Source organism: Lolium rigidum, chromosome 6, assembly GCF_022539505.1.
Source record: "Lolium rigidum isolate FL_2022 chromosome 6, APGP_CSIRO_Lrig_0.1, whole genome shotgun sequence".
In the NCBI taxonomy this organism is placed as follows: domain Eukaryota; kingdom Viridiplantae; phylum Streptophyta; class Magnoliopsida; order Poales; family Poaceae; genus Lolium; species Lolium rigidum.
In genome coordinates, this window is record NC_061513.1 from 157,013,455 (window position 1) to 157,035,568 (window position 22,114).

The 22,114-nt window shown below is 48.8% G+C and overlaps 2 protein-coding genes across 2 annotated transcripts; both read right to left on the reverse strand.

The window, feature by feature from the left end:
* Positions 1-12,462: 12,462 nt before the first annotated feature.
* Positions 12,463-12,987, reverse strand: LOC124663449 (oleosin-like). Its single transcript, XM_047201148.1, has one exon. The coding sequence runs from the start codon at positions 12,985-12,987 to the stop codon at positions 12,463-12,465; it is 525 nt and encodes a 174-aa protein (XP_047057104.1).
* Positions 12,988-19,369: 6,382 nt separating this feature from the next.
* On the reverse strand, positions 19,370-20,976 carry LOC124663450 (protein CHUP1, chloroplastic-like). The gene is made up of 6 exons (XM_047201149.1): positions 20,611-20,976; positions 20,375-20,506; positions 20,108-20,289; positions 19,874-20,003; positions 19,590-19,772; positions 19,370-19,487 (listed from the first exon to the last, which is right to left on the reverse strand). Exons 1-6 carry the CDS (start codon positions 20,974-20,976, stop codon positions 19,419-19,421), a joined length of 1,062 nt encoding a protein of 353 aa, XP_047057105.1. The 3' UTR covers positions 19,370-19,418.
* Between the last annotated feature and the right edge of the window lie 1,138 nt (positions 20,977-22,114).

The following is a 22,114-nucleotide window of genomic DNA, read 5'->3' on the forward strand; positions in this document are numbered from 1 at the left end:
TCATCCACACTATACATCTAATCCTTTGTTACAGCAAGCCGGTGAGATTGACAACCTCACTGTTTCGTTGGGGCAAAGTACTTTGGTTGTGTTGTGGAGGTTCCACGTTGGCGCCGGAATCCCTGGTGTTGCGCCGCACTACATCCCGCCGCCATCAACCTTCAACGTGCTTCTTGGCTCCTCCTGGTTCGATAAACCTTGGTTTCTTTCTGAGGGAAAACTTGCCGCTGTACGCATCACACCTTCCTCTTGGGGTTCCCAACGGACGCGTGCTGTACGCGTATCAAGCGCCAGTTCCTGTTTCCTGTTGTTTTTGGTTTCAGAAATCTTACACAGGAAATATTCTCGGAATTGGACGAAACAAAAGCCCACGATCTTATATTTCACGGAAGGTTCCAGAAGTCCAAAGGGGAGACGAAGATGGGCCAGGGGGCCCCCACACCACACCTGGGCGCGGGCCCAACCCTGGCCGCGCCACCAGGTGGTGAGGGCACCTTGGTGCCCCTCCGACGCCGCCCTTTCGCCTATATATGCTCCCAGACGCGAAAACCCTATGACAATCGACGATATTCCACAAATAGTTCCGTAGCCGCCGCCATAGCGAAGACAAGTTTCGGGGGACAGAAGTCTCTGTTCCGGCACGCCGCCGGGACGGGGAATTTCCCCCGGAGTCATCTCCATCGACACCACCGCCATCTTCATCGCCGTTGCTGTCTCCCATGATGAGGAGGGAGTAGTTCTGCCCCGAGGCTGAGGGCTCTACCGGTAGCTATGTGGTTCATCTCTCTCTCTCCCATGGTGTGATCTTTATGTGATCATGAGCTTTATATCACTATTAATCTATGTGCTACTCTAGTGATGTTAGTAAAGTAGTCTATTCCTCCTCCATGATGTAAATGTGACAATGTGTGCATCATGTAGTACTTGGCGTAGGTTATGATTGTAATCTCTTGTAGATTATGAAGTTAACTATTACTATGATAGTATTGATGTGATCTATTCCCCCTTTCATAGCTATTGGTGACAGTGTGTATGCTATGTTAGTACTCGGTCTAAATTGCAACGGTCTATTATGCACTCTAGAGGTTACTTTAATATGAACTCCGTACTCCGGCTTGAGGTGTGCTTTTGTAGCCCTACACAATGAATGGTGTTTGTTATCCAACAAGAGAGTGTGAGAAAGTAGCATTTATTTATTCAGTTATGTGATCATTGTTGAGAGTGTCCACTAGTGAAAGTATGATCCCTAGGGCTTGTTTCCAAATATCGAATCAACGTTTATTTACTGTTCTACTGCATGTTTACTTGCTGCCATATTTATTTCAGATTGTTACTACCACTCAGATTCATCCATATCACTTGTATTTCACTATCTCTTCGCCGAACTAGTGCACCTATACATCTGACAAGTGTATTAGGTGTGTTGGGGACACAAGAGACTTCTTGTATCTTAATTGCAGGGTTGCTTGAGAGGGATATCTTTGACCTCTACCTCCCTGAGTTCGATAAACCTTGGGTGATTCACTTAAGGGAAACTTGCTGCTGTTCTACAAACCTCTGCTCTTGGAGGCCCAACACTGTCTACAGGAATAGAAGTGTGCGTACACATCAAACCCCTTGGTCTTGACAGATTGCGGCACAAAGTCAGAGTCATCGCTATCGGCCTCCTCCTCTTCCTTGTCCTTGGGAGCTTTGGTACCATACCTTGGCAGCGAGTGGTTCTTGATAATGGGGCTGCGCACACGATGAGTGGTGAGCGGTCCACATTGAGTGAGGAGGTCTCAACGGAGAGCTTGACCCCACCTGAGGAAAATGAGCCTCATGATGTAGGGGCATATTGGGGGAGCTTGCGGAGGAAGGCACAATCTTGCATCTCATGCCAAATGTAGTCCATGACATCCAATTGTTTGCCGCTGCCCTTGTTCTCTTGAGTGCGCACAAGGAGATTGACGAGAAAACGTGAACTTCATCATGATTGGTATGCTTGGGGTTGATGGTGTTGCGGTAGATGCGGTTCATGAGGTCATAGGTAGGGAGGAGGCCATACGCACTGCCGCAAAGCACACGCCCCGGGAGGTAGAGGTTGACCATTTTGTCCCTTCTCATGGGCTTGTGTTGAAGATGAATCCGGAAGGAGTTGATATCATTGTGAGCAAGTTGGTAACCAATACCCTCCGCAAACTCTGCCCAAGTGGCCTCCATGACATGCTCCTTGGTCATCCATTTGAGAGAGAGGTCACCATTCTCATCCTCAAGGAACACCACCGTGGCATAGAATTGGAAAATTACCTCATTGGAGTAATTGTGGGTGAAGGTCATCAAGGGGACAAGTCCAAACTCCTCACAAATCTCTTGTGCTTCACCAAAGTACTCGGGCTCTAAAATTAGCTTCTCCATGCTTATAGAACATTGGGGGCAGCAATTGAACCCCTTCTTGCCATATTCCTCATTGTAGATCCTCTCTTGATTTTGGTGATAGAAGTAGGGGTTGGGGCACAACAGATGGTTCTTCTCCACCAAGTACAGATTGACCTTGCGGATTTCCAAGAATTGGTTCTTGGTGAGCTCATCTATGTGCTTGAGGGGTCCCGTGGTGGTTCTCTTCATGGCTGTGGCAGCAGCTGCTCGTTGACGCTTTGTAGTCCTTGGAGAGATGATCTCTTCTTCTTCTTCATCCCTTTCACGACGAGGGACGGGAGGATTCCTCACTTTGGCGCCACGGGGCTTGGATGAACCCGTGAACATCATAGGTTGTAGAGGGAATAGGGGTTAAGTGAACAAGCCTTGGAGTTGCAATGCAAAGGACACTAACAAGCAACAACAGTGAAATTTTGCACTAAGCGGTAGTACCGCAACCAGGTCCGGTAGTACCGGTCAAGAATGACCGGTACTACCGCTCGAGCACAACACCACTAGATCTAGTTTTTGGTCCATGGCATTGAGGCACAAACTTCACAAGATGTTGCTAGCTAGTATCCCTACACATGGAAAAGCCTTCTAGGATGAATCTCCACCAAGAACTCCATCAAACCCTAGCCTATTCATCTAGGGAATTCAACAAACACTAGAGAGGGAGGTTCGAGTTCATAAAGCTTGCAAGAATCGACATGAAAAGACAAGCTTGGGTGAATCCCCCACAAAGAAACATAAATAAAAACCAAAACCAAAACCAAACACAAAACAAAGCAAAGCAAAAGAATCTGAAAGAAAATCAAGAAGAACCAAAGAGAACACAAAAACTACTAAAGGAGGAGGTTGGTGGTCGAGGCCACCGTGTAAGACTATAATAGCGTGAGGTCGCGTAGATGTATCTAGGACTCACAACTAAGACTCAACATGAAGCTCATTAGTCACTTGATTGAAAAATAGAGTATGTTTTTTGATTGCTTTATGCATTATGGGGGGATGGATAGCTCAATAAGTTTAAACCGCACTCCCTCTATGTTCATGCATGCTTTCCATCACGACATTAGTTAAAGAGTGGTATGTGTGAAGGACGGTCAAGCAAAGTTCGACGGATCTATGATATTTAGTGCATGCCTCAACTCAATAAATCTCTTCTCATCCAAGGGCTTTGTGAAGATGTCCGCCAACTGCTCCTTGGTGACAATGAAAGATAGAACAATATCACCCCTAGCAATGTGATCCTGAATGAAGTGATTCCGTATCTCAATGTGCTTCGTCTTCCCATGGAGTATCGGATTGTAGCGATCTTGATGGCGCTCTCATTGTCACATAAAAGAGGGACCTCGCTGTACTCAAGTCCATAATCCCGCAAGGTTTTCCTCATCCATAAGATTTGAGCACAACTACTCGCCGCGGCAACATATTCGGCCTCCGCGGTAGAGACGTTGAGTCTCACTCTTGTACTTCAAGAAGAATATCCAACAATATCTTGAGTAGTCATCGACGATGATGAGGCAATACTTCTTTCCTCCAAGACTTTCATGAGACGGCGGACCAAAGAGATCAACATGTAGAAGCTCGAAGCACCTTGTGGTAGATATGGTTGTCTTGGCCTTGTGTGGAGCTCCATGCATCTTTCCTTGAATGCAAGCCCTACAAACACGATCTTTGCAAAAGGAAACATCTTCTTTTAGTCCGAGAATGTGGCCCCCCTTGTGGAGGCTTTGCAAAGTCCTCATGTTGACATGGGCTAGTCGGCAATGCTATAACCAACCCTTGTCACCTTTAGCAAATAGGCAAAGAGCGGATGAGGTTGTCTTTTTGGAGAAGTCAACAACATACAACCCGCTCTCCACATATCCGACAAAGGCTACACGGAGTGTCTTGCTCCACAATAGGACCACCATATGTTCATCGAATAAGGTACAAAGGCCCATGTGTGCAATTTGATGAACGGAAAGTAAATTGTAACCAAGGGTCTCAACAAGGAGGAAATTCACAAGTGAGATGTCGGGTGTTACCACCATCTTGCCAAGACCCAATACCTTTGAGCTTGTGTTGTCGCCATATGATATGGTAGGATGTCATGGCTCGAGTTCGACAACAATTTCCTTGCCTCCGGTCATATGACTAGTGGCTCCACTATCAACCACCCATTTAGCACCACCGGAAGCATAGTCCTACAAGGAATCAAGTCTTGCATTTAGGTACCCATTTCTCAATGGGTCCTATCATGTTAGTAACAAAGGGTTTGGGAACCCAAATATTCCAATCAACATTTTCCTCATAAGGACCAACAAAACAAGAACGAACACGACCATAGTAATCAACAAAAAGAACATGAGAAGGGTTGTTAACACCGGCATAGCCCCTTGTGGTGGGGTCGGGGACTCCATCCCTCCTTCGGCTAGAGTCACCTTCCTCACGGGTGATACCCATGTTCTTGTTGTTGTTCTTATTCTTGGTCCTTCTTCTTCTCTTCCTCTTTGGCTTGATAGCCACACCTCCTTCATTGCTAGATCCCTCATTGGCTCCATCTTTAGCTTGAAGGACTCCTTCCAAGTATGTGGCTTGGATTTGGAGCCTATCAATCTTGGCCTTCAAGTGATTGACTTCATCTTCATGTTCCGGGAATGGGTGAGTGATATCAAAAACTTGGACCTCCTTCTCCTTGTTCACCCAGAAATGCTCTTTCAATGTATCTTCTTGGAGATAGTTCATCTTCAAGAGCAAGCGCTTATGCCTCTCCAACGTGGCGATATCATCTTCATGATTGCAACAAACTCTGTCCTTGCTCAAGGAAAGTACTCCTTCAAGGATTCCTCTTTCATGGAATTGATCTCCATGAGCTCGGCCCTGCTCCTCTTCAAGGTGGCAATCTCATACTCATGATCACAACAAGTGACTTTCTCTTTGCTCATGCGGATGCACTCCATCAAGGACTCATTTTGCATCCCATTCAACTCCAAGAGCTTGGCCTTGGTCTTCTCTAGAGCTGCGATCTCTTCTTCATAATTGCAACACGGTACCTTCTCCTTGCTCAAGCGATAATACTCATCCAAGGCTTCTTCTTGAAGGGAATTTACCTCCAAGAGCAATGCATTATGCCTTTTCAAGGAGGCAACTTGATCTACAAGCTCGTCACAACAAGAGTTAGGCACTTCAACTTCTTTCTCCCTGTGAGCTTCCTCTTGAGGATGATCACTTGACTTAGAGAGAATTGCAAATTTACTCTCCAAGGATTTGTAGTCCTTGGTGAGGGTTTCCAATTCCTCAAGTAACTAAGTGTGGTCATCATCAAGAGAAAGCCTCTCCTTCTTGAGCTCACCCACCAAGGCAAGAGCACTATCTCGATCCTTGGTGAGTTGGGAGATAATAGCATTGTTAGAGACTTCAAGATTAATAACACTTGCTTCAAGAGACATGCGCAAGTTTTGCTCCTCCTCATGAGCTTGAGTGAGAGAGGCAATCTCATTTTCCGCCTCCCTCTCAAGTCTCTCCTTCTCCTCTAGAAGATCTTGAGCCGCACCAAGTTGAGCCATGAAATCCTCAACATTGGTCTTGGTATCCCCTTGCATGTTAGTGAGAAAAGCATCCAAACCCACAATCTCACGCTTAATGGTAAGACTAGTGGCATCATCAATAGTTAAGGCATTAGATGAAGATGTAGGTTTGGAAGGGGATGCTACCTCCGACGATACCTTTTCCATAAGGCAAAGGGAGTTGTTGGTGACGAGGTTCTCATTAGGAGAGTCGACGAGGGAGTTGGAGGGAGTGGAAATGGCGATGGCGGCACTCCCTCATCCTCCTTGTTCAAGCTCTTGTCATCATGTTCTCCATCTTCATCGGAGGAATACTCCTCACGGATGATGAAAGCTTTAGGCTTCTTGGTGAAGGAGACCTTGGTGTCACCGGGCTTGGAGGAGAACTTGGAGAAGCCCTTGGAGAAGGTTTTGGACTTGTCCTTGCGGACGAGCCTCCCACCATTGTCTTCCCTTTCTCTCATAGATACAATCCGCGACGAAGTGGCTTTTGTCGCCGAAATTGTAGCAAGTTCTCCCCCTTCGCCATTCCCTTGGGCTCTTGGAGGAACTTCTTGGAGAGTCACGAGGCGAGTATCTTGAGCTTCCTCTTGGCCTTGACCTTCTAGTCTTGTTCCCATCCCAAAAATTCTGGGCGGCGAGTGCCATGTGTTCATGGTAGTTGGTCTTGAGATCATCCGGACCCCACTCAATGGGATCCTCATCACTTTCACTTGCTGCATGTTCCCTCATCTTCAATTCGAGGTTGGGCTTGCGGGTGCTGTGAGCGGTGCAACAAGATCCTCCCCATTCTTCTTGGAGATGTCCAAAGTGATGACTTTGCTAAGGACCCCATCGGACGTCATGGCGCGGAAGGAGGTATTTTGGCGGATGGCCGTCAACTTGACTTCCTCATAAGGGAGGAGAGCGTTGTAAAACTTTATTTTGATCCAATGGTCATCCACAAAAGTTGCTCCAAGATCTTGCATTTGCACAGCAAGAGCGATGAGGCGTCGGTACATCTCTTCGGGAGGTTCTCCTTCAATCACGACGAAGTTATCGGCCATGTTGTTCACTTCATCGAAACGAGAGCATTGAATGCTCTCATTTCCAAGGAAGAGCTTGTCGAGTTTATCCCATGCTTCTTTCGCGGTCTTGAGAGAGCGGATGTGAGCGCGGTCCTTGGGTGTGACGGACATGTGGATCATGTGGATGGCGGTGGTGTTGAGTTGGTCATCCACCACTTCTATTCTTGTCAAGTTTCTTGGTCTCGTGGTGAGTAACCTTTCTCGATGATGCGCCATAGCTCGGTGGAAGCGCTACGCACATGAGAACACATTAAGAACTGTCAATTTTCAAAGCTATTGGATTCAAGTAGCGGTGGTGAACCATGAGATACTATTTGAGGCATTGGAATTGGAACATTTACGGTGTAATCTCTTTGTGGTGGCACCGCATGATTACCCCCTAAATGTTCCGCAACCGGTGGTCCATCCTTCCCTTTTGATGAAGTGCCGATTTCCCCAAGATCCTCCTCTTGAGGGACTTTAGTCGATTGAGCGACAAAGCCAACAAGAGGAAATGGACTAGCTTTTGGTAAGGAGTTCTTGGCACTTGCCTTAGAATCTATGCCGGGGTTTGGATTAACCAACTCCATCATCATAGCCTTCATTTGGCTTACGATGGATGACTCCAATTTCTTGATGTCACCCAACGTAACCGTTGTGCTATCGGTGTTTGATGGAGGAGGTGGTTGCTCACTCGGAAGGGTCCCATTCCAAAATGCCTCTTGTTCGGCCATTTCTTAGGTGGTAAAGCCCGGGCAAGAAAACCCTGCTCTGATACCACTTGAATGGATCGTTAGCGAACAAGAGGGGGGTGAATGGTCGCTACACAAATTGTATAGTTTTTTCAATTTTATATGCGATGCGGAAGTAAAGGTGGTAACTTTAGCGATGAGGGTGAACCTAGTATGAGCCTATGCGATGCAATAAGTGAAGGAACCAACAAGATAGTAAGAGAGAGGGAGTGGGACAACCATGGTAGCGGAGAGGAGACGCGATTTGTTTCCCGCAGTTCCTCTCACAAGAGGTGTGAACCACGAAGGCTCAACGGCCACACATGCCTCACCTTGTTCCTCGAGAAATCCCCACGAAGGAGCTTCCCCTTCTCCACTAAGTAGCCGGTTGAGGCAACGGTTCCTTCACAAGGTTGGGGCGAGCTCCACAACACCGGAGGCTCCCAACACCCTATGGGGCTAGGACAACTCCAAGCTAGCCTCCATAGGAGCTCATCTCCAAAGATCCCACAATAGGAACCCTAATTCCAACATCCACTAAGGACTAGATGGTATTGGTGAAATCTCTCTTGGTAGAACTATAGGTCGGGGTCTCCTCCACCAATCCTCAAAGTTTGGGCAAGATTGGTCGGATGGGGAGGAAGGGAGATCCTCAAGGTTTTCGCATGACCGGTACTACCGCTTTGGTAAGCGGTACTACCGCTCTGGGTTCGAGAAGAGCTTACAGTTCTGCCACGTGGGACTCAAAGCGGTACTACCGCTGCCGGTACCGTCAAGGTACCGGCAGGGTCTCTGCGAGTCCCGGACTCCCTCCCGGTACCATGGCGGTACCAAGGAGGTAGTGTCATAGCTTGCAGTTACGGTACCAAAGCGGTACCTGGTCGGAAGTACTGCTTGGGAGTGGTACTACCGATCGAGGTACCGTCAAGGTACCGTAATGCATACTATGAGCCCTTCCCTCGTGCAAAGCCTGTTGCGATACTGGTGACCAGTACCAATAGCGATAGCGGTACTACCGTTCTTGGTACTGGTAGTACCGGTCAAGCTGAAACTAGTTTTTCCTCTTTTCCTCTCGAACCACGTCACCTCGCGACACACACACAAAACCAGAAAATCTATAAGCTATGCTTGACTCTTCTGATCCTGATGCGTTTAGCGAGGGCACCGTGCACCTGCAAATCTATCCAAACCAAACTATGCACACGGTGAAATTCATTCTAGTGTTGTTATCAAACACACAAAACACGAGGTATAGATTTTGCTCTTTCACAAGGTGAATGGGGGTTGCATCACCATCAACTCTCGTGGAGAGAACAAAGTAGGCGAACGGTCCCAACACTCGGTCTTACCATAGGCGATGAACCGATGCTTGTAGATCAAGCACGCACACACGCCTTCAGGTGAATTTCCATGCACGCGCCTGACGAACGCACAATAGGAGCATTGGACACCCTAGATCGTGCATGGCATGCACCATGTTTAGCTATGAACCATCACCCACTGCTCCCAAGAAGGCGCAATTCTGCAATGCGGTGGTTCGCCAAATCTTTAGCCTAAAGTGGGACATGGTCGTCTCGGCTGCTCGGCCTCAGATCGCGCGACGCTAGATGGCACGCACCTAGAGGGATGCGACCACAACTTTCTCAACGCTAGTCTTTCGGTAGAAGATGTCGGTGCTAACCTCCATGGTAGACGATGCCCAGTGAAGACAGCTGAGGAGATCTCCCTCGAATTTGTGACCCCGTGAAAAGAACGGATCGTATATGAGGCGGTGGTTGAAAACACCCAGGAAAGCGAAAAAAGGCTAGAGAAGAAGGGGCACCCCACCCCGCGGTTTGCCGACAGCCTCCTCCGGTGGCGTTGGGGCGAAACGAGTGATGAATCAATGGGGCGAAAAGTTTGAAAGTTTGTATTATTGAAGAAGAATTTGAATTGGTGGGCGTGCCCTATTTTTCATCATCTTGTAAAGTAAAAAACCATCTATTGAGAGGTTGAGTACTGGTCAGTCGAGTTCATCCCCGTCAGGTGAACGGACTATCTGGGATATGGTATGGAAGGCAGTTGTTCCCCCAAAGATCCGTGTGTTTGCGTGGAAAGCGGCGACAAATACTTTGGCGGTCATGCAAAATGTTCATCGACGATTAATAACCGTTCCTGCGACATGCACCGTGTGTGGTGTTGTTTCTGAAGATGCACATCATGCTTTGGTTCTTTGTACTCCCGCAAGAGCCGTACATGATCAACTAAGGCAGGTCTGGGCACTGCCACCAGAGCGGGACTTTATTCGTACATGGGAAGAGTGGTTTTTGTAGTTGCTCACAAATGTACCAGCTGAAACGAAACCATTGACACTGTTCCTTTTTTGGCGGGTTTGGAATCACAGAAATAACATAGTTCATGGGGACGGAAAAGCCCCTATATCGGCATCTGTGCCGTTTTTTGCAAAATTATGCCGAGACTTTCAAGCTTGCAGCCTCAAAGCGGACTGACTCAAAAGGAAAGGAAAAGCTATTTCGAATGGATCCGGTCATTCCGGACCTCTCTTCCACTAAGTTGGACTGGCGACCACCTAATGTTGGTTGCAGTAAGGTAAATGTTGATGGTGGCTGGGACTGGGCATGTAAAAATGCAGGTTGGGGTATAATCGTGCGAGATTGCACATGCAATGTTAAACTCTCTGCTTGGCACCATCCACAGGATGTGCTCGTGCAGAACAATCGGAAGCTCTTGCATGTCTAGAAGGCCTGAAAAATATTATTGGCATGCGATGTTGACCGGCTATTATTGAAACTGATAGGATGGTGACTGCTATTGCGGCGGAATCACCTGATAGATCATTATTTTGGTGTATCTAACAGGAGATTCAAGAACTTCTAAGATTTCACCCAGGTATTAGAATCCAGAATGTAGAACGTGAGTGTAATAAGGTAGCGCATGTCTTAGCGCAATTAGGCAAGTCTGGTTTTAGTGGTTCTTTACGTGATTCAACCCTAACATGTGCGTTGGAGTTGATCACAAACGATTCTAAGGGCTAGGGTGTGCCTTAGTTTGTACGAACACTTTGTAATCATTGGGCAGCAGGTTTTTTACGCACTCTTTTCCTTACCAGGGTACAATATTTCGGTTTTTGGTGCCTATAGATTTAGGACACTACTTTTGTATGCCTTATTTTGCACCTATTATTTTTTTGCATTATCTGCTCTGCTAGATATGCCCTGAGGGTCGTCATCGGTAGGCAGAGTCGGTGGATTGACTCCACATGATCAAGAATTCAAGTTTTTTTCGACAAAAAACATATATTAATATCGCGAATATACCAATTATATCTAGCCTCTGCAACAACGCATTGCCCTGGCAACATTACAGATGCACACGGCCAGAAAAAGAAAAATAATTACAATAAAATAAAGTCATGTTACAGTGATTGATTCCATGTAGCAGCAGTACTAACACCACCAAGACAGCAGCAGAAATCCAGCTTCTCCAAAAACGATAGATCTAACAAGGGAACAGAGCACAAGAGCCGTCATCGCTAGATTAAATATCTTAGGTCTTCACCCTGGAGAGAAGTCCTATTCGCTCCTAAAATAATATCTTCAATAAGATCATTAATAGGCACATCCAATTAAGACTAGATCTTAGATTTTCACCCTAACAGGTTGAACTTTAAACTTCTCCTCTACTGTCGCCCCCACTTACGATACGAGTGCTTCAGTTCACAAATCACCAAGCCAATTCATCATCACCACAAAGAGTCAAATCACCATTGCTAGTTTCCAGATCTTGGCTTCCATTCCATGACATTCTCCGCTAGCTAAGTTCACTAAGGCATTGAAAAACATGCCTCATGATGGTAACAACCAATAGAGTTTTGTAGCGCTTTCTCTGAGACCAAAAGTTCAGAGAAAAAATATGTGTGCGCATGACCGAAACTTATCTAATCTAGTAATCTCTAGGCACCGAAACACGACACTCACACTAGATCGATGGGGACAGGCATCCGACAGATCCTCGTCTTGCCGCGAGAAGAATCCTAGGAACACTTTCATTATTGACGAGGCCAGCAACCCCACGCCGCCAGTCAGTCTTGTAGCAGGTAAGGTAGAAGAGGAGAGGGCAACCCAGTGCATAAATGTGGGTCATCGTTGTCTTGACCAATGGCCACAACAAACTCCCCTCCCCACACGCGCTGGCCCGTCATGCCCATATACGAGCTCTATATCCCAGATCGTAGCCCAACAATCGTTACACGCCATGCGAGCCGAAGGACGTCCACACCACCGAAGAACCTCAAGTGTCAGCTAGATCAGCCGTGCAGCCCTGCGCCTCCAGCCGGCATCTCTCCTCCTCCCGAGAAACGCCGCCGGGATGCACTTCACATTCCCTTACACTCTCATCTGTCTCACTCAAGTGAATTGGTTTCGAGAGCATTCCGCACTTATTGCCGACTTTCACTTTCAACCCGGATGGGCTTCTAGGATTTGGAGGTTGGGGAGCCTCTGTCGCCGCTCGGGAGGGGAGCCGGGTCTCTCAAACACAAACTTGGAGGGTCATGAAGAATTCAAGCATTGTGACACGGTAACTTCTCCCTTGAACGCGTATAAGTATCTTGTATGTATACCTTGCCAAAATCGAACCGGTTCCAACTAAAATACAAAGTGTAGAACATATGCCAACAGAACGGAATGCACAGTAAGTAGAGCTTGTTCGGCGGCATCCAAACCGCCTACACGGTGGCTATGCCCCAGGTGCAGCGTCCTTCCTCCGACGGCCGCCCGTACCCCGCCCGTGGTGGTTCGTCCCGTGGCCCGCCATGCCGGCGAACCGGCCACGTTCAGGCGCGTCGTAGGCGTAGCCCACCCGGTGCGCGCCCATCGGATGCCGCCCCGTCAAACGCCTGTGCGCCCACGTGCCCGCGCCCAGCGCAAGCACCGCGAGGCCGCAGCCGAGCAGCAGGGCGCCTTCCGCCACGATGGCCAGAAGCCCCAGCGGCGCCCATAGAGGGCTGGTGATGAGCAGGAGCGGGCTGACGGCAACGAGCGCGACGAAGCCGACGGTGAGCGTGACGCCGGTGAGGACCAGGAGGGCGTCGAGGGTGACGGCGAGAGCGAGGAAGACGATGAGCTGGGCGTCGGAGCTTGCGGGCGCGTGGGGCTGAAAGCGGCGGCGGAACGGGTTCGAGGACTCCGTCGACGCCAGGCCGCTCCGGGGCCGGGCCGGACGGGGCAAGACTGGCAACGATCCTCCCGGCTGATCTGCCATGGCACGAGCTAGCCGCAAGAAAATAGAATCGCTCCGTTGTTCATCCGGAGATAGCGCGGAGGAGCTCAAGTGTGCGTGCTTGTCGGGGACCGCTCGTGGCAGCATGCCAGCGTCGCAAGCATGCACCGCGACGCGTGGCACCGATCAGCACAGTGGCAATCTCAAAAAAAAAAAAGGTCGGCACAGTGGCACTGAAACTAGAAAGGGGCAAAGGCTTTGTCCCTTCGCAGTAGAACATCGCTTAAACAGTCTTCTGTCCAGTATACAGTATACACCCACATACTGAAAGTTCAGAACTGAGACATACATGGTGTGTTAACCTTTGTTTTTGGTAGAATACACGTTATTAATCATATGCTCCCTCATATGGGAAGTTGGAAGCTAAATCTGTGATAAATTTACATGTTGTCAACTTGTTCTTCGTTATGCCGTCGTTTTAGCTCATCGAAAGCAGCCAAGCTCTGAGCAGTGAATCCGCCTGAAAACTAAGAACAAGGCAAGATGATACTGCTAATTTACTTCAGTCTGCAAACGATTTCACTCCTATGCATACAGGATCTAAACCAAGAAAATAATAAGATCGAGCTGATTCTGTTTGTTGTACCTGATGAACCCGGAATGCGAACCTGACACCCTGATGGAGCAACACTTGTCTGTTTTGCTCTTTCAGACGCTTGAAGAGCTCCGTTTCCTTGGTCCCATTCTTGTTGGTGCCTAATAAACCATCAATCTCCAAGATCACCCGCATCATGTACTGCCTTGCTAGGTTCACGCACGCCAGCTTGACCTAAGGAAATCATAACGATTGCGAGAATTGAGACGACAATCCCGGTTTAGTACAGCTACCACGTTGCTAATAGCAGCTTAGAGCATGTCTAAGAGCATGTCTAACAGGCCTCGTATAACCCGCCCACCCCGTAAAATTCCGGCGGGATACGGGGCCAGCGCGATTTTGGGCGTCTAGCAGGCCCGTATTCGGGCCGACCCGTTTCGGCGGAATACGGGGCCCAGGAAATCGGCCCCGTCGCCCTGTACTTATAGTGGGCGCAGGTGCGAGTGAGGGGTTAACCCCTCACTCGCAACCCTAGCTCCGCCGTGCGCCGCCGCCTTCTCCTCCTGCTCCGGCGAGCAATTCGTCCCAACCCCGCGCCGCATTCCACCCAATCTCAAGCATGGACCCCCGCCGCCGTAGTACCGCCTCCCCGGCGAGCGGATCGAAGCGATCCCGCTCGCCGGACAACGTGGAGGATGCCTGGCGGCTTTTTTTGCAAAAGATCCGCCGCCGGCAGCCGTCGCGCGGCGTGCAAGTACGACGGCGGGGAGTTCGTCCCGGCAAAGCTCCGCGACTTCACGCGGGGCGGCCGCTGGTACCACGAGGACCCGCCGCTCAAGCCGATGAGCGGCCCGAAGTTCTCGACGTGGCTCGCCGAGTGGGAGCGCCAACGCCGGGTGAGCGATGCGTGGAGGGCGACCATCGGGAGCACCAGCGGCGGAGGTGCCCCGCTCGCCGGCGAGGAGGAGGACCCCGCCTTCTTGAAGGCGATTCAAGACTCCCTCAAGGACGCCGCCGAGAAGGACAAGGCGGAGGAGGAAGAAAGGGCGGCGGCCATCGCCGCCTTGAAGGAGGCGGAGGCGCGGGAGGCGCAGGCGCAGGCGGAGGCCGATGGGTTCATCTTCGACCTCTCCGACTAGAAGTCGCGATCCGATCGCGCATTTTGTATGTATGTAGGTACGTCGATTTCTATGTATGATCGACGAACTATGAATGAAAGTTTCCCGGGGTTTTAAATTTACAAATATACGGGGTCAAATACGGGTTCTGCTAGACGGAGCCGGTGTCTGATCGACCATTTTTTTATACGGGGCGAAATTCGAGCGTTATACGGGGCAGAAAAGTAAGGGGCCTGTTAGACATGCTCTAACAGGCCCCGTATAACCCGCCCACCCCGTAAAATTCCGGCGGGATACGGGGCCGGCGCGATTTTGGGCGTCTAACAGGCCCCGTATTCGGGCCGGCCCGTTTCGGCGGAATACGGGGCCCAGGAAATCGGCCCCGTCGCCCCGTACTTATAGTGGGCGCAGGTGCGAGTGAGGGGTTAACCCCTCACTCGCAACCCTAGCTCCGCCGTGCGCCGCCGCCTCCTCCTCCTGCTCCGGCGAGCAATTCGTCCCAACCCCGCGCCACATTCCACCCAATCTCAAGCATGGACCCCCGCCGCCGTAGTACCGCCTCCCCGGCGAGCGGATCGAAGCGATCCCGCTCGCCGGACAATGTGGAGGATGCCTGGCGGCTTTTTTGCAAAAGATCCGCCGCCGGTAGCCGTCGCGCGGCGTGCAAGTACGACGGCGGGGAGTTCGTCCCGGCAAAGCTCCGCGACTTCACGCGGGGCGGCCGCTGGTACCACGAGGACCCGCCGCTCAAGCCGATGAGCGGCCCGAAGTTCTCGGCGTGGCTCGCCGAGTGGGAGCGCCAACGCCGGGTGAGCGATGCGTGGAGGGCGACCATCGGGAGCACCAGCGGCGGAGGTGCCCCGCTCGCCGGCGAGGAGGAGGACCCCGCCTTCTTGAAGGCGATTCAAGACTCCCTCAAGGACGCCGCCGAGAAGGACAAGGCGGAGGAGGAAGAAAGGGCGGCGGTCATCGCCGCCGTGATGGAGGCGGAGGCGCAGGAGGCGCAGGCGCAGGAGGAGGCCGATGGGTTCATCTTCGACCTCTCCGACTAGAAGTTCCGATCCGATCGCGCATTTTGTATGTATGTAGGTACGTCGATTTCTATGTATGATCGACGAACTATGAATGAAAGTTTCCCGGGGTTTTAAATTTACAAATATACGGGGTCAAATACGGGTTCTGCTAGACGGAGCGGTGTCTGATCGACCATTTTTTTTATACGGGGCGAAATTCGAGCGTTATACGGGGCAGAAAAGTAAGAGTCCTGTTAGACATGCTCTTAGAAAGGAGTTAGCTAAATGCACCTTGGCAATTAAACCTGTGTCCGACATCCAGCCAACAGGGATATTTTGCTCTTTGTAGCGCGCTATAAGATTGATCTTTTTGTCGGTGGCATCGCGATCAACCACGAACTTGAACACACTCTTCTCTGTTCTAAGAATAAACGGACGATTTGCAGTCAGCACATTCATCGATAGTTGCATACTCAAAAACTTCAGATCAGTGAGTCAGGAGGACCTACTTCTCGAAGAGGGAGTACATCTTGCCGAGCGCCGCATCGCGATGGAGTGAGCGGTCGTCGACGAAGGATGAAATCTGCTTGTCTAGCTGTATCAGCCACTCGTGCTTAGCCGCGGCGTCTCGTAGTGCGTCTGCTCTTCTCTCTGGCCAGTCGAAGTGCTTTAGAATAGCTTGTTCATCCACCTAAACAAAAATGCAGCACATTCATGAGTATAAGTGGCCAAGAATTTACTTACTACATTGCCTCCTGGTTAATCAATCAGGGACAAGTTTCCGATCGAAAGAACGAGCCCATCGACGCTCACCAGGAAGGAGAGCTCTTCGTCGAGCCACGCCACGAACGCGACGACGTCTTCGATGGTCGCGAAGGTCGCATCCCGGACCTCGGCGACCAAGGTTCGCACGAAGTCCCCTTGGGTCTCCACGTCGGATTGGACCTGCAACGCCGGATTACTATTATCCCGTGGTGGTAGAAGAAGCACGCATTGTTTGTGATCAACTGATCAAGAACGAGGAACTAGCGAGGGAACTGGTTTTCCGAGCAACTATTTCGTACTCACGGCGAGGAGATGGGGGGAGTTCTTGGTGATCTCTCCGATCAAGTCGCTCTTCGGAGCCGTTGACCCGCCGGACGCCGCCTTGGGACCTCGGGAGCCCGCCTGCCTGGCCTCGCCGCGCCTCGTCAGGGTCTGGTAGAACTCCACGATCTCCGGCGCGCGGCGCATCCTGTCGCCACCGCCACCCACGGGCGCAGGGACCTTGCGAGGACCTCCTACAGATGGCGGCGGCGGGGCAGGGCCTCCGGGCAGCCGTGGGGGAGGCCCAGGCGGCGGTGGGGCTCCTGGCGGACGTGGCGGGGCAGGGCCTCCCGGCAGTCGCGGAGGAGGCCCGGGCGGCGGCGGGCCACCTGGCGGGCGTGGCGGGCCGGTCAACGACGGGCTGTTGGCAGGCGCCGCCGGTCCGGCCTGCTTGGTCCGCTTCGGCGGCGGGTTCGGCTTCCTCGGAGCTCTCCTCTCGGAGATAGACCGTTCCATCTTGCTCGTTGCAGAGAAAACTTGGCTTTGGGATGCTTGGAGACGAAGCAGCTGCACGTCTTCGCTGTCCCATGCTGTCTTGCTTAATTGCAATGTTCGTGTTGACTCTGCTGCCCCACATGCGTCGTTGAGTCTGGACGCGGATTGAGCTTGAATTTTGCAATTCTGTAAAAAATTGGTACTCCAATCACTATTTAAAAAACCATTCGCGATTAATCGGTTAATTAATCGCTACATGATAGTCACTGATTAGCCGATAAAATCAGTTATCACCCGATTAACTCATTTATCGTTCCATTAATTATTAATCGCCAGCCGACTGAATTGACACCGATAAACGATTTGCTGAACATTGAATCCAATACAGAATATACATTACTTGTTGGTAGATCTGTTCCACCGAAAGGGACATGTTGCATCATTAATTCACAACTTGGATTTCTGTTAGTACAACATGATGATGTTTAACATATACTCCAATACTATTTTGAGTACTACATCTATGGTGATACTCCACTTTGGAGCCCATTGTATAGTCTAGATGTTTTCAAAGGAAGGGGTTTAAGTTGAAGATTAGATGTTCTCTAGGAACGGACAATTGGTTGTCATTCTTTTCCTTTTTAATTAATTGGTTGTGTGCATCCTTCAATTTAATTTTCATTGAACTTATACATTCTATTACGCGGAATATGATATCCAAAACAGAAAACGTTATTTGTAGGTGAACTAAATATTGAGAATTATATAAATTACATATACGACAGAAGCAGGAAGCCGAAAAATACATGTCACCTACGTAGGACCATGTTGAAGGAACAGTTTTGGGAACGGCATTTTTTTTTTTTTGGATTGTATGCATCCTAGAAATTTTTTAGGCATCTTGTTGGTGCAAAGATTAGGTATAATTGATATATGCGCGATATTAATATATTACCATTATAAAAAATAATTTTAAAAGCAGCTCCTCTTTTATTAAAAATCTAATCCTTTTTATAATTTCATGAAAACACACGCAAGAGCATAAGTCTCCACTTTGTGCTTGCTTTCTTACCCACCCCATTCAACCAATTTTTCAACATAATCGTAACGTATGTTGGTGGCCAGTATCAAAACTGAAATGAACCAACCACTCTCCAAATAAGATTTTCTTTTACAAAGGGAATATATTAATATCACTATCAATTCCCTCTAACTTCTGCACCAACAAAATGTTCAAAAGACACCGCATATGCACACATTTAAAAAACAGAAAAAGAAAGATCTCTAAAGCGATCAATTCCTTGTAGCTGCACAAACTATCACCAAGACAACATCCGAAGTCTAAATTCTTCAAAGTGATGCCTCCAAGAAGGAAACAATGCAAAAACGATGTTGCCGTCCGATTAAAGATAGTATGTTTCATCCTGGAGAAAGTTTGCCCTCTCAAAACAATGCTTTCAACAAGCCCATTGCTAGAGGCAATCAAATAAGGCAAGATGTTGGATTTTCACCCCCAGAGTTAAGACTAGGTACTCCTCGTATGTTGCCGCCCCTATTTGCCGATGTCGTTGTTACAAATCACAGAGCAAAGTTTTCATCGCCTCGAAGAATCGGATCGCCATTACATGGAAATTGAAGCACTGACATGTCCCATAATATCAACAGATTGAGCTGTCGGGCAAGGTGTGTAAAGGACAAAAAAAAAGTAACCGATAGACTCGGTTGTGTTACAAAAAGCACATTTCTTACATCCATTTCATTGACGTTTTGTCATGCTGTTTTTTGCAAGAATAACTTTATTATGCAAGAACCACATAAAAATATTAATATTTAATGACACCTTCAATTTCTAAATATATTTTCACAAGAAAATCGTAGTCATATCGAGTACATAATGTGAAAGTTCGGAGCTGAAACCTGCGATAATTTACGAGTAACGCTACACATACGGGGAAGTTTTACAAAAGAATCTTACAGACTCGAACGTGGCACATCACGTTGGGCTGAAACACAAACTGCTCCCGATTATTAAGCAAGTTCAGCCAACCAAATGAATCCATGTTTGTCCGTAAACTTTCCGTAGGCACAGCAGTCCGTAGGTCTAGAATTATTGATAATTTACATGGTGTTAACTCTTTTAATTTCTGGTAGAGCACATGTTTGTTAACTTGCTCTGGTCCATCATATGGGAAATTGGAAACTAAACCCTCGATAATTTACAGGTTGTTAATTTGTTCTTCGTTGTTTTAGCTCATTAAAAGCAGCCAAGCTGTGGGCAGTGAATCCACCTGAAAACTAAGAACAAGGCAACATGATACTGCTGATTAGTTTCATTCGTTTATATACAAGACCTAAATTAGGAAAACGATAAGATCGATGTGATTCTGTTTGTTGTACCTGATGAACCCGGAACGCGAACCTGACACCCTGATGGAGTAACACTTGTCTGTTTTGCTCTTTCAGAAGTTTAGCGAGCACAGTTTCCTTTGTCTGATTCTTGCTGGTGCCTGATAAACTGTCAATCTCCAAGACCACCCGCAGCATGTACTGCCTTGCTAGATTTACACACGCCAGCTTGACCTAAGAAAATCACAACGATTGCGAGAATTGAGATTACAAATCTATGCTCCGTGCGCCACCACAGTGCTATAGTAGCCGAAAAAGGAGTTGGCGAAATGCACCTTGACAATTAAACCCGTGTCTGACATCCAGCCAACAGGGATGTCCTGCTCTTTGTAGCGCGATGTAAGATTGATCTTTACGTCGCTGGTATCACGTTCTAGCACGAACTTGAAGACGCTCTTCTCAGTTCTGAGAATGAACAGGCGGTGCTTTCGAGTCAGCTCATCCATGCATACCAAAATCTTCAAATCAATACGGCATCATTAGTCAGCAATTGAGTCAGGAAGACCTACTTCTCGAAGAGGGAGTACATTTTGCCGAGGGCCGCGTCGTGTTGGAGCGCGCGGTCGTCGACGAAGGACGAAATCTGCTTGTCTAGCTGTACCAGCCACTGGTGCCTGGCGGCGGCGTCTCGTAATGCGTCTGCCCTCTTCTCTGGCCATTGGAAGTGCTTTAGGACAGCTTGTTCATCCACCTGGAGAAAAACATATTGATCAATAGTTAAATCAATCGTCGACATGCTTCCGATCGAAGGAACGAGCCGATCGATCGATGCTCACCAGGAAGGAGAGCTCTTGGTCGAGCCACGCCACGAACGCGACGACGTCTTCGATGGTCGCGAAGGTTGCATCCCGGACTTCGGCGGCCAAGGTTCGCACGAAGTCGCCTTGGGTCTCCACGTCGGCCTTGACCTGCAATGGCGGCCGGATTACAATCATTCCGTTCTGTGGTAAGAAGCATGCATGCATTCTTTGCGATCAAGGATGATGAACTAGGTAACGGGTTTCATACTCACGGCAAGGAAATGGGAGGAGTTCCGGTTCATCTCTCCCAACAAGTCGCCCTTCGGAGCCGTTGACCCGCCGGACGCCGCCCTGGGCCCTCGGGAGCCGGTCTGCTTGACCTCGCCGCGCCCCGTCAGCGACTGGTACAACTCCACGATCTCCGGCGCGCGGCGCATCCTGTCACCACCGCCGCCCACGACCTTGCCAGGGGCTCCTACAGATGGCGGTGGCTGGGCAGGGCCTCCCGGCAGCCGCGGAGGAGGCCCAGGCGGCGGCGGGCCGCCTGGCGGGCGTGATGGGCCGATCAACGACTTTGTCCGCTTCGGCGCGGGGTTCGGCTTCCTCGGAGCTCGCATGTCGGAGCTAGACCGCTCCATCTTGCTCATTGCAGAGAAAACTTGGCTTTGGGATGCTTGCAGAAGAAGCAGCTGAACGTCTCCGCTGTCTGCTCTACCGGCCCCTTTAAATTCCATTGTTCGTATTGACTGCTACTCCACAGGCGTCGTTGAGCCTGGACGCAGTTTAAGCTTTGACTTTTGCAATGTGATGTAGGGCTGGAACTGGATTCGTTCCTAAATTAGTTCGAGTGCTCGTTCGTAGATCTGTTCCGTTGAAAGGGACAAGTAGGGATCATTAATTCATTAGAATTTGGGTTTCTGTTACTACAATTAAGATGATGTAACCATGTTAGTATTATACTAGGCACTAGCTATGTCAATGGAAAACACGTATTAGAAAAATCCACAAGCTAAACCAAAATATGTAACGATCTTGAAATTGCTTGTAAATCCAAGCTTGCAGTGTGACCCCATACCTGTCGCGGCTATATTTCACACTTTTTCTTGAAATTAGGCACCATTTCTCTTCAGATATTTAATCAAAAATAAATTGATTACACCAAGCGCAATTATGTTTTCACAAAAGAGACAAGTTTTTCATATTTTTTATTTGAGCGGGAGCATATGAGCTCGGGAACAGAAAGACCATGGCCATATAAGCTCTTCGTTTTTCATATTTGATAGTATTATACTAATCACCAATTATGATTGTTAATATTTTTCTATGGAGTGCAATGTTTTGAAGCCACTAAAAAAGCTCCAGAAGTGAGCAATTAGAAAAAAATCATAAATTTACCAAATGATGGTTTAGAGCTCAATTTAACTCAGGCTGTTGGGATTGTCGACATGTCATATGGTTTGCTAAATTTGGGACCAGATGAGAATTGTGAAGCGGAAAAGAATTAAAGATAATGTATTAATTTGGTGATTCCACAATGATGTGAGGAAATCCAATTCTTACTTTAATCTAATCCAGCGAAGACAGCCGAGGAGATCACCCTCGAATTAAACACTTGAAGTATCACAGGAAGAGGCCTGAGCAGTTGACAATTTTATTTCAAGGACGCGCTCAAGTAGGCTTGTGCCGGTTGAAGTATGTGACTTTTTACTGACGTAACTATCATTTTTCTCTGTTTGTTGAAAATCACACCTGACGTCTTGTGCTGACTTAGGAGTT